Source organism: Chionomys nivalis, chromosome 1 (genome assembly GCF_950005125.1).
Source record: "Chionomys nivalis chromosome 1, mChiNiv1.1, whole genome shotgun sequence".
Classification (NCBI taxonomy): domain Eukaryota; kingdom Metazoa; phylum Chordata; class Mammalia; order Rodentia; family Cricetidae; genus Chionomys; species Chionomys nivalis.
The window spans coordinates 131,891,979-131,907,831 of NC_080086.1; the positions used below are offsets into that span (position 1 = coordinate 131,891,979).

General features: G+C 43.0%; 1 protein-coding gene across 1 annotated transcript; it reads left to right on the forward strand.

The window, feature by feature from the left end:
• The first annotated feature begins 642 nt into the window (after positions 1-642).
• Dpy30 (dpy-30 histone methyltransferase complex regulatory subunit) lies at positions 643-15,607 on the forward strand. Its single transcript, XM_057780514.1, has 5 exons — positions 643-724; positions 947-1,019; positions 1,111-1,158; positions 8,725-8,867; positions 15,286-15,607. Exons 2-5 carry the CDS (start codon positions 984-986, stop codon positions 15,356-15,358), a joined length of 300 nt encoding a protein of 99 aa, XP_057636497.1. The 5' UTR covers positions 643-724; positions 947-983; the 3' UTR covers positions 15,359-15,607.
• Positions 15,608-15,853: the final 246 nt, after the last annotated feature.

Here is a 15,853-nt window from a genome sequence, read left to right on the forward strand (position 1 = left end):
CTTGGTCATTCCCGGGCTGTGCTCTGAGCCACTGAGATGAGTCCCTTAACCCTGGAAAGTCTTTATCTTTTTACTCATCTAGACGTAGAGTAGGCTGAGTGTGGTCTCTACACAGACTGCATGACTTGGATAAAAGTCACCCCCAAACCCTCAGACACGACTCCTCTATTTTGCCCTTAAAAAATATATAGTATTTTATATGTGTGCGTGTTTTGCTTGCATCTATGTGGAGCACAAACGTGTCTCGTGCCTGCATAGGTCAGAAGAGAGCGTCACATCCCTAGAACTGGAGTTAAGGATGGTTGTGAGCCACCACGTGGGTGCTGGGAACCAAACCTAAGTATTCTGCAAACACAGCAAGTAAATCAACTCCAGGGCGGTCTCAGACCCTCTTTGGCTTTAATGAAAAGCCTGGGCCTACGATTTCCTAATAAGAATCACTCAGCAAGTGAACGGTCTCAGTTCCTCGGGGACCGAGACTTTCGGGCGGCACCAACGACTGCTTCCAGGAGGTCTGCGGCAGGGAGGAGCCGGCAGGTGGCCAGGCTCACCATGCACCGCAGAGGCGCAGGCCCTCTAAGGCGGGCTCTGGCACTCGTGCCAGCGGGGCTGCTTTGCGCAGGCGCGGCAGCAGCGCGACGTCCCTCACTTACGGCCGAAGCGGTTCGCGCTGGGAGTCGGTGGCGCCGTGCAGGGCACTTAGGAACCGACAGCATTGGCGCGGGTAATCAGCTCCCTGACCTCCTCCTCCCACTGCTAGATCCTCGGGACGACCTCCGAGCTTCGCGATGCGACGCGGACGGCCAGTCCGTGAACCGTCCCAGCCCGCGCGTCTGCTGCCCGCGGGGGTGAGGGGCGGGGTCCCGGGCTGGGCTACACCGCATCCTGGCGTCTTCCACTTGAAATCTCCCGGGTAACTAACTCGCGGCTCTTCTTGTTTTGCAAGACTGGTATCCGGTTGATTGCGGTTTGCAGGGTCCGCCATGGAGTCAGAGCAGATGCTGGAGGGACAGACGCAGGTACCAGGAGGCCCTTGGATTCAGAGTGGCGGTGTGCAGGGAGGCAGCGCGGAACGGGCGGATGTCTCTGTGACTCTATTTTGTTTTCTAGGTTGCAGAAAACCCTCACTCCGAGTACGGTCTTACGGACAACGTTGAGGTAACTCGCCCAGTTCCTCTGCCGCCTCTGTGGGTCTCTTGAGAGCCGGAGAAAATTTAGGATCCGCTTACTAGGCTGCTCTGCACGAGGGAACACTTGGCTGCCGTGATCTCCGTAGGATCAGATTATAAACGGTTTCTTTTTCTAGCATGCCAATACTTGCCTAAAAATAAAGGTACTTTGTAAATGAATGGCCAGATCCCGGAACCAGAGCTGGGTAGGTTTGGTTAGGAAAATAGAGGCTTCCTGGAGAAAATTTGTGTGTGAATAGGAAACTTGCGTGATTAAGTTTGGATTAAAAAAAAAAATTCAAAAAAAGGCAGGAGCGTTTCTAACCATTTATTGTAGAAACAGGTGTTAATATTTATTCAACGCTTTGCTGTTTGTGTGATACACATCCGACCAATTTGGATATATCTTTAGCCCCAGAATGCTTAAAGTTCAGTAGCTTGGTAACTTGTTTCAGGTCACTAGCAAGTAAGCTTAGAGTTGTTTTCTATATTTGTTATTCTCTCTCTCTCTCTCTCTCTCTCTCTCTCTCTCTCTCTCTCTCTCTCTGTATGTATGTATGTATGTATGTATGTGTGTGTGTGTGTGTATGTGTAAGTCAGAGGGCAACCTTACAGAGTCAGTTTTCTTTCTCCTTCCACCCTTAGGTGGGGGTTCTGGAGATGGAACTCAGGTCATCAGGCTTGGGTGTAGCAAACCTTACCCACCGAGCCATTTTACCTAGAGTTTGTATTTCATTGTTGGCGGGTTGACATTTTTTTTTTTAACTAAAGAATTGAATTGTATTTATGTGCGCGTGCTCTCTCTCTTTTCCTCTCTCAGTGTATATGTATATCTCTCTCCCTCTCTCAATGTATATGTATATATGTTTCTTTTCTTTGTTTCTTTGTTTTTGGAGATAGGTTTTCACTATGTAGCTCTGACTGTCTGGAACTCACTATGTAAATCAGGCAGGTCTTGAATTCAGAGATCCACCTACATCTGCATATGAGTGCTGGGATTAAAGGCATGTGCCATCATGTCTGTTTTATGTATTTTTTTAATACTTTATTTTATGTATGTGAGTCGTTTACCTGGATATTTGTTTTTCATAAGGAGATGGTGGCAGATCTCCTGAAACTTGAATTACAGACAGTTGTAAGCTACCATGTGTGTGATGGGAATTGGATCAGGGTCTTCTGCAAGAGTAACTGGTTCTCTCTCTCTGTTTTTTGAGACAGGGTTTCTCTGTGTTGCCCTGGCTGCCCTAGACTAGGCTGGCCTCAAACTCAGAGACCGGCTTGCCTCTCCTCCCGGGTGCTGGGATTAAAGGTGTGCACCACCACTACCCAGCTAGTTCTCACATTTTTTTTTTTGCTTCATGTTTGACAGTGTTCTTTGAGCCTTAGTGGGAGTTCTAGAAGTTCCATTTAGGGCTGAGTACTAGCACTTTAACCAGTTCTGAGTCTTCATTTCTCGCTGACCCCTACAAAAAGAGGTGTCTCTGGCCAAGGCTGAGAGCTGCACTAATCTATGGGTAGAAACAGAAATATTTACACAGTTTAACAACATGACTTTTTAGAAAAACAACAGTAGTAGGTGACTCGCTAGGGCCATGGCCTCCAGAGCGATATAGGCTTTTGGCCAGGTTTATGTACCAAGCAGGCATGTGGAGCAGGCCACACATCCAGTCAGAAAGCAGTAGGTTACCCCCATATACCATCATACCACTTTAACATTATTGGCTAAGTCTTGCCTGACAGGTTGGTATTGTGGCTTAGGGCTCACTGCTGGGATAAACTGATTTATTTTTAATGGCCTTGTCAGTCTATGGTATATATATATATATAATATATTTATTTATATATATATAAAATATTTATTTGTATCTTGTTTGTTTGTTTTGGGATTTTTGAGATAGTTTCTATATTGTCCTGGCTATCCTGTAACTTGCTATGTGGACTGTCTGTGATGGCTTTGAACTCTCTGAGGTCTGCTGCCTCTACCTTCTGAGTGCTGGGACTAAAGGTGTATGCCATCATGCCTGACTATATATTGTGTCTTGATCTGTTTTGTAGGTTGATTTTTCTTTGTTATAGAAAGGTTGATTTTTCTTTGTTTTTTTTTTTTTTTTTTTTTTTTTTTTTTTTTTTTTTTTGATTTTTCGAGACAGGGTTTCTCCGTAGCTTTTGGTTCCTGTCCTGGTACTAGCTCTTCTAGACCAGGCTGGCCTCGAACTCACAGAGATCCGCCTGCCTCTGCCTCCCGAGGGCTGGGATTAAAGGCGTGCACCACCACCGCCCAGCTGTTTTATTTCTTTTTTTTAACCTAGTAATTTCTTAAAACATTACTATCTTTTAAATATTTATTTATTTTATGTGTGTGTATGCCATATGTGTATTGGTAGCCCTGAGGCCAGAAGAAAGTGTCAAATCACCTGGAGCTGGAGTTTCAGGTGGTTGTGGGCTTTCTGATTGGAGTGTTGGAAACTGAACTTAGATCCTCTTCAAGAGCAAGAAGTAGGGGCTGGAGAGATAACTCAGGGGCTAAGAACACTGACCTCTCAGAGAACCCGGGTTCAATTTTCAACACCCACATGGCGGCTCACAACTGTCTGTAATTCCAGTTCCAGGGGACTTGATACCCATGGCAAAACACCAATGCACATAAAAATAAATAAATACATAAATAAGAACATTATATTAAGAGCAGGAAGTGCACCTTTTTTTACCCCCAAGATTTTTCAGGCTGAGTGTGGTGGTGCACACATTTAGAATTCTCAGCTCTGAGCTGGAAGTGGGAGCCGGGAGCCACAAGTCTTTAATCCCAGCACTCTAGAGGCAGAGGCAGGTGGATCTCTTGTGAGATCAGCCTGGTCTGCATAGTGAGTTCCAGGACAGGACAAGCAGGGCTGTTACACAGAGAAACCTGTCTTGAAAAACCAAAAAAAAAAAAAAAAAAAAAAAAAAGTACCAAAGGGAAAAGAATCTCCCGTTTTAGGGAAGTAGAAGCAGGTGGATCTCTTGAGTTCTAGGTCAGCCAAAGGTATAAAATAGAGATATTCTCTCTCTAAAGAATCTCCAGTTCTAAGGAGGTAGAGGTAGGTGAATCTCTGGTCCAGGACTGCAAAGGGTATAAAATAGAGATAATCTCTCTCTCTCTCTCTCTCAAAGGGTATAAAATAGAGATAATCTCTCTCTCTCTCTCTCCCCCCTCTCCCTCTCCCTCCCTCCCTCCATCAAAGGGTATAAAATAGAGATAGTCTTTCTCTTTCTCTCTATCACACATACACACACGCACGTGCACTTACCACTTGACCAAAAGTAATTTGGGGAGGGAAGGGTTTATTTCATCTTACGACTATAATCAGTCCATCATCCAGAGAAGTCAGGGTAGGAACTGATGCAGAGGCCATGGAGGGATGCTACTTACTGGCTTGCTCAGCCTGCTCATAGCACCTAGGATCAGCAGCCCAGGAGTGGCATCATCCATAATGGGTTTGGTCCTCATATCAATCACTAATCCAAAAGGAAAAAAGAAAAAAGCCTCCCAGACTTGCCTATGAGCCAGTCTGGTTGGGAATTTTCTCAAATAATACTCTACTAGCCTATGTCAAGTTGACATAAAAACTAGCCAGCACAGTGCATGAGTACTGTGCCTGCATGTATGTATGTGTACTGCAGGTGTGTTTGATGCCTATAGAGGGTAGAAGAAGGGCCAGGTCCTCTGGAACTGCTTGTGAGCCACTGTGCAGGTCCTCTGTAAGAGCAGCCAGTGTTCTCAACCAACCACTGAGCCTCTATTATTATTGTTGTTTGTATGTGTTTGGAGTTGATTCTTCCAACCTTCTACATGTGTTCTGCAGGTTGCCACAGTAAGTGCCTTTACCTAATGAATCATCTCATTGGTCTTGCCCAGGAATAGTTCTTTTTCTTTTTTTTTTGGGGGGGGGAGGACAGAGTCTCACTTTGTATGGAGGCTTGACTGTCCTTCGTTTGCTCTGTAGCCCAGTCTGACCTTGAGTTCACAGATAGATCTTTCTGCCTCTGCTTCCTACCTGCTAGGAGAAAAGGCATGTGCCACCATGCCTGCCCTCACTGCCTACTGATTTCTTAATACTCTGCTGGGAACTGTGAATTTTACTTTGTAGAGTATTAGATATTTTGGTATATCTTCAAACATTCTTGAATATTAACTTTTCAAGACTTGCTTCAACCTTTGTCAGGTAGGGCCAGACTAGCAGGCTTTAAGTCCAATTTCATCGTCTTGAGTATTTTATCTAATATTCCATGTATTTTTGAGGGTCTGCTGCTCTATACCATTGGACCACCAAGTGTTCCCAGAGTGTGTGAGCTGTGTAAATGTCCTTGTGCCTTCAGGTGGTTTTCTTCAGGTCTCTGGCAGCTGTATTCATCTAGATGCTATATGAGCCTCACTGGTTGGTTTCTGCGCGTCTCTATGTCCCTCTTGCCTGCGCAGCTTTCTCCTTGTAGAGCCCTGCCTCGCAAATAGGAACTGTTTTGGTTTCCCACAATTTCCAACATTTGTCTTCTCAATTCGGGGCGACTGCCAGACTCTGCTTAGTTCCTCTTTGATGCTGCTGCATCCTGTGAGTTTTCTTAGTAAGCAGGGAGCAATCGTAGGGCTTACCTCAGTTATGCCCCCTTTTCGTTGTAACTGTAGTATACTGTAAACCCTTTCAGATAGGGTTTCTCGGGCTGGAGAGATGGCTCAGTGGTTAAGAGCACTGACTGCTCTTCCTGAGGACCCAGGTTCAATTCCCAGCATCCACATGGCAGATCACAACTGTCTGAAAATCCAGTTCCAGGGGATTTGACACCTTCATACCAATGTACATAAAATAAAAAGCTAAATAAACCAGATAGGGGTTCTCTGTGTGTCCTTGGCTGTATCCTGGAGCTAGCTCCGTAGACCAGGCTGGCCTTGAACACACAGAGAACTGCCTGCCTCTGCAGTGCTGGGATCATTGGCGTGCACTGCCCCTGTAATAATTCTTTTTGTTTTTGACCGTAAACTTGACCTCACTCTCTGTTCTTTTTGTCACTGTAGTGCACTGTGATCTTTCTGTCTTTGTATTTGGTGGTCTATCTGTATTGTGTATATTTAATCCGTGATAATTGACTGCCCCTTTTCCTGATGTGACAAACTATCCCGACAAAAGCAACTTCAGTACAGAAGGATTTACCTTGGTTCGTAGTCTTGAGGTTCAGTCCATTATGTAGGGAGAGTCAAAATGGGGTGCTTGAAGCAGCTGGTCATCTGTGTCCACAGTCAGAAGAGCACAGCAAATGCTCCCACCCAGCTAGGTTTCACCTCCTGAAGCAGCCAGCTGTCCAGGACTGAAGCTGTGTGAAAGTTGCTGCCCCGCCCTCCTTATCCTAAGAAAAATAGCCCTCACATGAATGCCTAGAGAATGACTTAATCTAGATAATCCCTCCCAGCTGCTTGGTGTCCTATTTCTTACTTGATTCTAGACCACGTCAAGTTGGTGGCCAATATTGACTGGCACATTGACTTCTTAAGCATAGCAATTGACACGGAGCAATAGTGAAGTTGGTTAAGGGTGGTATATAGGAATTGTTTATTTTGGTGATGATTTATTTAAAAAGCTTTAGTTGTATGTGTGTATATGTGCCTGTAGAGGGGTTAGGCCCTCCAGGGACTGGAATAACAGACATTGTGAGCATGTGAGCTGCCTGATGTGGGTATTGGGATTGAATTCTAGTCCTCTGAAAGAGGAGTACTCACTCTTTGTTGAGACAGGGTTTCTCTGTCCTGGAACTCACTTTGTAGACCAGGTTGGCTTCAAACTCACAGACATCCACCTGCCTCTGGCTCTGAGTGCTGAGATTGAAGGCATGTGCCCCCACTGCCCTGCTCCTTAGCACCAAGTCATTTCTCCAGCCCTCTTAAACTGTATTTTACATTGTTTTTGAGATAGTTTCTCTGTGTATCCTTGGCTGTGCTGGAATTCATTGAGATCTGCTTGTTTCTGCCTCCTGAAAGGAGGGCACCCCAGCTCAGTGCCCCCCCTTTAAAAGATAGTTACTTGTAGCTCAGGCTGGGTTTGAACTTGCTATGTAGCCGAGAATGATCTTGAATTCCTGATCTTTTTGCTTCTACCTACCAAGTGCTGGGGTCACGGGTATATACTACCATACCCAGTTAATGCAGGGACTGAACCCAGGACTTCATGTATGTATATAATCTCCCTGGAATTGCTGTTTCTTATTGGAGACATTGTAATAGCATGTAAATGAGTAGTCCTTTTTTTTTTTTAATTTAATACACAACTACTCTGATAAGTTAGGACTGTGAGCCATGCTGTGATGGCGCACACCTTTAAACCCAGTACTCGGGAGGCAGAGGCAGGAGGATCTCTGTGAGTTCGAGACCAGCGTGGTCCATAGGACAGACTCCAAAGTCACAGAGAAACACTGTCTTGAAAAGCAAAAAAAAAAAAAAAAAAGACAGTGTTCTTTACTACAATTGAATTTGTTGGGCTGGAGAGATGACTCAGCAATTAAGAGCGCCCAGTTTGAATTCCCAGCACCCACAGGGCAGCTCATAACTGCCTGTAACTCCAGTTTCAGGTGATCTGACACTTCACACATGTATACATGCAGGCAGGCAAAACATGAATACACATGAAATAAAAGTGAATTTTTTTTTTTAGATTTATTTATTTATTAAGTACAGTGTTCTGCCTGCATGCGTACCTGCACTCCAGAAGAGGGCGCTAGATCTCATTATAGATGATAGTGAACCACTATGTCGTTGCTGAGAATTGAACTCAGAACCTCTGGAAGAACAGTCAGTGCTTTTAACCGCTGAGCTATTTCTCCAGCCTCATAGGTTTATTTATTTATTATGTATACAATATTCTGCCTGCATGTTTGCCTACAAGGCAGAAGAGGGCACCAGATCTCTTTATAGATGCTGTGAGGCAACATGTGCTTGCTGGGGATTGAACTCAGGACCTCTGGAAAAGCAGTCAGTGTTCTTAACCTCTGAGCCATCTCTCCAGCCCCCTAAAGTAGATTATTTAAGAAAAAAGAATTTATTGCTTGGTGTTGGTGGCACATTCCTTTAATCCCAGTACCCAAGAAGCAGGCAGATCTCTGCGAGTTCTAGGCCAGCCTGGTCTATAGAGTGAGTTCCAGGAGAAACCCTGTCTGGGAAAACCATAAAATTAGGGGTCGGGGCTGGCGAGTCGGCAAGTGTTTTTGCAGAGGCCTGAGGCTGGATTTCCAGCACTGTCACGGCAACTTCACCCTATCTATAATTCCAGTTCCGGGCGGCCTGATGCCCCTCTGGCCTTCTTGGGCACATGATTTACATAAATCTATGTAGGCAAAACACTAATGCCCATGAAATAATAAAAACAGGAATTTAGGGATTGGCTTCAATTTCTTTTGGTGGAGAGGTTTGCCGTCTGGTGTATTCTAGTCATGATTTGCTTTCCTTTTAGTGTGTTTTTCCCATTAGTTTTTGTTTTGCTCTCGAAATAATCTTGTACTTTGGGATATTTATTTATTTATTTTTTTACAACACTAGAGGATAGTCGAAAATGAGAAGATTAATGCAGAAAAGTCATCAAAACAGAAGGTGGATCTACAGTCTTTGCCAACCCGTGCCTACCTGGATCAGACAGTCGTGCCTATCTTATTACAGGGTCTTGCCGTGCTTGCAAAGGAAAGGTGAGATAATACCGTCTGACTAGAGATAGAATGTGGGGTTCCTGTGCCCAGATACCGCTAGTTGTGTATGGTGGTTCTTTGCTATAGTGTTTGTGTGCAGTGATGTCACGTGTATTTTATTTTAGAATACATTTATATATGGTGTGTGTGTGTGTGTGTTTTGGGAGTCCCATTCTTTTACCATGTGGATCTTGAGGATTGAACTCAGGTCATTAGACTTAGTATCAAACACCTTTACCTGCTGAATCATCTTACTGGCCCTATTGCTGTTAAACTTTCATTTTATTTACTTATTTTTTTTTGTTTGTTTGTTTGTTTCTTTTTTTTTTTTTCCAGGATGGGGTTTCTCTGTGTAACCTTGGGTGTCCTGGAACTCGCTCTGTAAACTAGGCTGGCCTCGAACTCAGACTGCCTCCCCAAAATTTTGATTTTTAAAAAATGATTTATTTATTAATTTTATGTGTGTGGGTATTTTATATGGGTGTATGTCTGTGCACCATGTGGGTCAGAAGAGGGTATTGCATGGAGATTGGAATTACACAGATGATTGTGAGTCACATGTGGGTGGATGCTGGGACTTGAACTCATGTATACAGACTTGGAATCATAGGCTGCAGGTAATATTATAAAGTTTTTACTTAAGGATAACATTGTTCTAGGTTGTCTTCATTGATACACATATATATCTCAGAGATCTGCCTGCCTCTACCTCCAGAGTACTGGGGTTAAAGGTGTGTGCCACCACTGCCTAGCTAATGCTTATAATTAAAATTACAAAAATACCACAGTAACTTAGCCACTTTACCATTGCTTTTTTTTTGACAGGCAGCCTAGGCTGACTTTGAACTCACTATGTAGCCAAGGATGTCCTTGAACTTTCAACCTAGTGCTTGGGTTGTGGGAAGTATGATACCACATTTCCAGATCTTGTTTTTGTGGTTTTGGGGATTGAGTCTAAGGCATGATTACTCTGCCTGCTTATCTATATTCCTGTTTTTTTTTTTTTTTTTTTTGAGACAGTCTCAAATAGCTCAGGCTGATCTTGAACTCTGATCTGATCCTTTTGCCTCTAATGCCTAACTGCTAGGTTTGCAGTTAGGTTTCACCCAGATCCATTGTCCATTATCCTTTGTCACTATAGTTTATCTATTTGAAACCTTTTTGCCTGTGCTTGCTTATTTTTTTTAGTGACAATCAAGAATTGATTTTCTAGTTTTATGGAGTTTGACTTTATATAGTATTTGACATATTGTGGTATTTGCTGTAATTTGTATTTCTGTCCAATAATTTGTTCCTTAAGTTTTTTCCCGGTGTCACTGTTGTCTCAAATATAAGATTATTATAGTCTCCGTGGTTGTGCCTGGACTTCAGACTGAGGACCCTGCTCATGAAAGGCAAGCACTCCACTATCAGGCTATGTTCCCAGCTGGTTGCAAAGGGCTCTTTTTTTTTAAAAAATATTTATTTATTATGTATACAATATTCTGTATGTATGTATGCCTGCAGGCCAGAAGAGGGCACCAGACCCCATTACAGATGGTTGTGAGCCACCATGTCGTTGCTGGGAATTGAACTCAGGACCTTTGGAAGAGCAGGCAATGCTCTTAACCTCTGAGCCATCTCTCCAGCCCGCAAAGGGCTCTTTTTGTCAGTACACTTGCTCATCAGCAGTAACTTCTCCCTTCGGGAGCAGTTCTCTTATTTCTACATGCATCGCTATAATCCTTATAGGAATTCTTTTTTTGTGTTTTATTTTTATTTTTTAGCAGTCCATCGCCTTAACCACTTTGCCACCTTGTCCCTATTTTTATTTTTATTATTTTATTTTATTAATTTTGGCTTTTCGAGACAGGATTTCTTTGTAGGTTTGGAGCCTGTCCTGGAACTAGCTCTGTAGACAGAGTTCTACCTGCCTCTGCCTCCTGAGTGCTGGGATTAAGGGTGTGTGCCATCATTGCCCGCCCTCCCTATTTTTTTTTATTTATTTATTTATTTATTTATTTATTTATTTATTTATTTATTTATTTATGGTTTTTTGAGACAGGGTTTCTCTGTAGCTTTGGAGCCTGTCCTGGAACTCCCTTTGTAGACCAGGCTGGCCTCGAACTCACAGAGATCCTCCTGCCTCTGTCTCCCGAGTGCTGGGATTAAAGGTGTGCGCCACCACCGCCCGGCTTCCTATTTTTATTTTTTAATATGTGTGTTTTCACCTGCATATGTGTGTGTGTGTATGTGCGCGTGTGTGTGCACCACATGGGTGTCTGGTGTTCACAGAGGCCAGAAAACAGCATGGGATCCCTTGCAATTGGAGTTACCCTGTTTGTTAGGCAACAGTGGGTGCTAGGAATTGAACCTCGGTTCTCTGAAAGAGCAGCCAGTGTCCTTAACCACTCATCTTTGAGTCATCTCTCTAGCCCATCTTTTTTTCTCAAGGAGGGTCTTATGTAGCTCATGCTGACTTTGGATTTAGTTATGTAGCTGAGGAAGGCCATGGACTCATTTGCATACTCTGTGTCCCAAGTACTGGAATTATAGATGTGAGCCATCATACCCAGCTTCTAATTTCTTTTTTCTGTAAACAAATAAGGAAATTTGTTTTGTAAACTAGTTAGTTTCTATTAGGTATGTGCTGTGTTTTAACTCTAGGACAGTAATAATTGCTATAGTAAATGAATATAAGTTAGTAACATAGATTAGTTAAATTTTGTTATATTTTAGTTGTGTGTGCGAGTGTGTATGTCTGCATGTGTGTACGCTAGGGTGTGTGCTTATGTATATGTGCAGCACATGCATGTTTGGATGCCTGAGTGTAAGTGTGGAGGTCAGAGGACAACTTTGAGGAGTTGGTTTTTCTCTTTTTACATATGGGTTATGAGGTTGTCAGGCTTGGTAGTAGGGGTCTTCCCTGATAAGCCATCCTGATGGCCAAGATTGATACATTAGTCTATTTAAAAGTTATGTGTCCTGGTTGTGGTGGCACACACCTTCAGTCCCATCACACTGGCAGAGATTGGCAGGTCTCTAGATGGTTGAAGTTCAGGCCAGTCAGGGTACTGTTGTGAGACACTGTCTTTAAGAACAAGAATGGGCTGGCGAGATGACTTGGCACTCACTGCTCTTGGAGAGGACCTGTGTTTGTTTCTTAACACCTATATGGAGGCTCCTAGCCATCTGTCACTCTGGATCCAGGGCATCTGACGCCCTCTTCTGGTGTCTGTGGGCATAAACATACATGTAGGCAAAATACCTATACATGCTTAAAAGAAACACACACACACACACACACACACACACACACACACACACACACGCTGTCCATTAGAGCATGTGCTTGGAATACATAAGGCTGTTACTGACTAAATGAATACAATAAATACTTGTCTTTTGCTTTTGCTTGGTTATTTATAAGATAAGATTTATTTATGACTGAATATATCTTGACTCTGCTGTTGATGACTGGAATGTGGCTGGGCTGGAGTAAGAGCTTATTGGTAGGGTGTTGCCCTGGTGTGCCTGAGGTCCTAGGTTCAGTCAGTCCCTAGCACCATCCCAAAAAGGTAATCTTTTACTTTTTCATTTTTTTCCAAAGAAGGCTAGTATGTTAGAAATTCCATTTAATCTAAATTTTAAATCACTATTATTATTTTATTGGGACAGGGTCTCAAGTAGCCTAAATTGGTTTCAAACTTCCTTTGTAACTTTGATGACCTTGAACTGATCAGATGTAACTTTGATGACCTTGAACAGATGACCTCTGTGTCCTGACCTCTGCCCAATTGCTAGGATTATAGGTGTGCACAACCGTGCCTGATTAAAATTCTAAATACTACTATTAAATGCTAAAAGAAAAAACTAGGACGATTTTTAACTAATAATATGTTTTTAAATAGAATTCTTAAGCAAAGAGTTTTTGTAAAATCAGTCATTAGGTTAACCTAATTATTTGGTGAAAGTGGGTCTGTAGGTAGCTCAGAAGATTTTGCTGGTAAGGTGTCTTGGTGTGAGCAGTTGGGTGGCTGAGGCAAGAGAACTGTTAGTTCCTGGTGGACTGGTTTATGTAACTTTCTCAAGACATAGAATAGAAGGGGTTAGAGCTAAGGTCGTAGCTCAGTGGTAGAATGCTTGCTTAACCTTGGATGCTGTTTAAAATGCAAAAGGAAATTATTTGTTTTATTTTTTGAGACAGGGTCTCTTTACATAGCCCTAACTGTCCTGAAACTTACAGAGCTCCTCATATCTTTCTAGTGTGGGCAATCTAGGCATGGGGTGATGCACTGGGGAGGCTGAGGCAGGAGAATCTCTTAGTTTGAGACCAGCCTGGTTTACAGAGTGAGTTCCAAGACAGCCAGGATCCACTCTGTCTCAAAAGCCAAACAAAAAGGCAAAACCTGGAGAGATGGCTCAGCAATTAAGAGCACCAGCTGCCCTTCCAGAGGTCCTGAGTTCTAGTCTCAGCAACCACATGGCATCGCACTACCATCTATAGTGGTATCTGATGCCCTCCTCCTCTTGCAGGCATACATGCAGTCAGACCAATCATACATATGCATATATTATATATTACATAAATAAATCAATTTTTTAAAAATAGGGTTTCTCTGTGTAGCCCTAGCTGTCCTTGAACTTGATCTGTAGACCAGGCTGGCCTCGAACTCAGAGATCCATCTGACTCTGCCTCCTCAGTGCTCCACCACCTGGCTGATTTCCTTCCCCCCACATAAAAAAGGGCACATGCCACACATTCCCCTAGCAGAGGGAAATTTTTTGTTTCTGTTTTTGTTTTTGGAGACAGGGTTTCTCTGTGCAATAGTCCTGGCTGTCCTAGAACTAATTATGGTAACTCAGTTTTCCGCATGCTCTCTTGCTTGCCTTCCTTTTTCTCCTGCACCCTGCCTTTTGGAGTAGGATCTATGGCAAATGTGGAGTTATTTAAATTTATAAGTGGTTTTCTCATGTGTGAATTGGTTGTTGTAGCATCATAAATATTAATTTGAAAAATTTGGGTTGTCAAGATAGTGAATACAGAGGCTTGCCATCAAGCCTGATGCCCTGAGTTCGATTCCCCAGGACCCACAGAGCAGAGAGACTTGCTGTCTTTCACACAAGTGTCATGCCTCCCACAAAATATATGTAATAGAAGATTTGGAGGAAAATTGAAGTGTCTCTTTAAAAAGGAGCAGGTTGTCTAAATGAATGTTAATCATTGGACCTTCAGTCATCTGTGAGTTCATCTGGGTGCTAATGCTGCTAATAGCATGTCCCTTATCGTTTTTTTTGTTTGTTTGTTTTTTTGAGACAGGGTTTCTCTGTGGCTTTGGAGCCTGTCCTGGAACTTGCTCTGTAGACCAGGCTGGTCTCGAACTCACAGAGATCCACCTGCCTCTGCCTCCCGAGTGCTGGGATTAAAGGTGTGCGCCACCATCACCTAGCTGTTTTTTTTTTTTTTTTTTTTTTTTGCTGAAGGACAATACTTCAGAAACCACACATACTGTAGGCATACAGCTTGAGTTTGTTTTGGCTTTTTTGAGGCATGGTTTCTCTGTGTAACTTTGCACCCCGTCCTGGAACTCACTTTGTAGACCAGGCTGGCCTTGAACTCCCAGAGATCTGCCTCTAGGATTAAAAGCATGCACCACCACCACCCGGTTTGCTTTTGTTTTTAAAAAGGTTCTCACTGTGTAGCTTTGACTGACCTGGAACTGGCTATGTAGACTAGGCTAGCCTCTGTCCCCATTGTGCTGGGCTTTCTTGAAACTAAACACCTATGCTATGTACACTAAGGTCATGAAGCCGAATACTGCCTGTATCCTAGAAATCTCCCTGAGGCAAGCAGCATTTCATTCCCTTGGGTTGTGTTTTTGGACTCAATAGGTAAAGGAATTTGCTGAGCAGAGCAAACCTAATCACCAGTTACCTGATTTTAGTATCCAGAACTCATATGAGGGTGCTGGGAAAACCGGCTCCCGAGTTGTCTTTTGACCTCCACATGGGTGAGACATCTGTTCCCACCATGCATACATGCAATAATAATAAATAAAGATTAAACAAGACCCACCCCATGTGTTTTAGAATTGAGTTTGTACTGGTTTTAGGTATAAACAATTTAAGTCCTTTTAAACTTTAATATTGGCTTCTTAGTTTGCCTGTCTCACCATATTTGTTACAGATAACCTTTAACTGGAAATGAAACATCCATTTTAAAAAATGGTGTAGCTGGATGGTGGTGGTGCACACCTTTAATCCTAGCACTCGGGAGGCAGAGACAGGCAGATATGAGTTTGAGGCCAGCCTAGTCTACAGAGTGAGTTCTGGGACAGGCTCCAAAGCTACAGAGAACCCCCCCTTGAAAAACCAAAACAAACAAATAAATTAATGTATGTGCAGAATAGCTAACCTTTGCATTTCTTTTCCCTTACAGACCGCCAAATCCCATTGAGTTTCTAGCATCTTATCTTTTAAAAAATAAGGCACAGTTTGAAGACCGAAATTGATTACTTGGGAAGAAAAGAAACATTTGGTTGCTACTGTAGATTTACATGATTACGAGGCAGCTTTAATTGCCATGATTCCCCTCCTCACTCTGGAACCTTCCGGACCACGAACTCACTTCTGGAGTTGCAGAAGAGAACATATCCTCTGATTTAATCACCATACTTATTTAATGAGTATCATCTGTGCAATTTTTTTCTCAGATGGTCTTTTACTTTGTTTTTAAAAGACCTTCAGAATAAACTGTTAAAACACCATTACTTTATAGTTTTTATGTTTGTTTCCATGAACTGTTTGTAGTTTTGAATGTGATACTTTGTAGTAATCATATAGTAGCTACCACATTTGCAATATTTTACTTAAATGACCTCTGGAATTGAACTCTGTAGAGGAAAGCTTTTTCCACTTTGCAGGGAAGTGTGGGGAGGTTAAAAGCCTGCTTAAGACAACACTGCTGGTAAGTGCTTACATGGGCATGCAGCGCAGTCCCACCAATG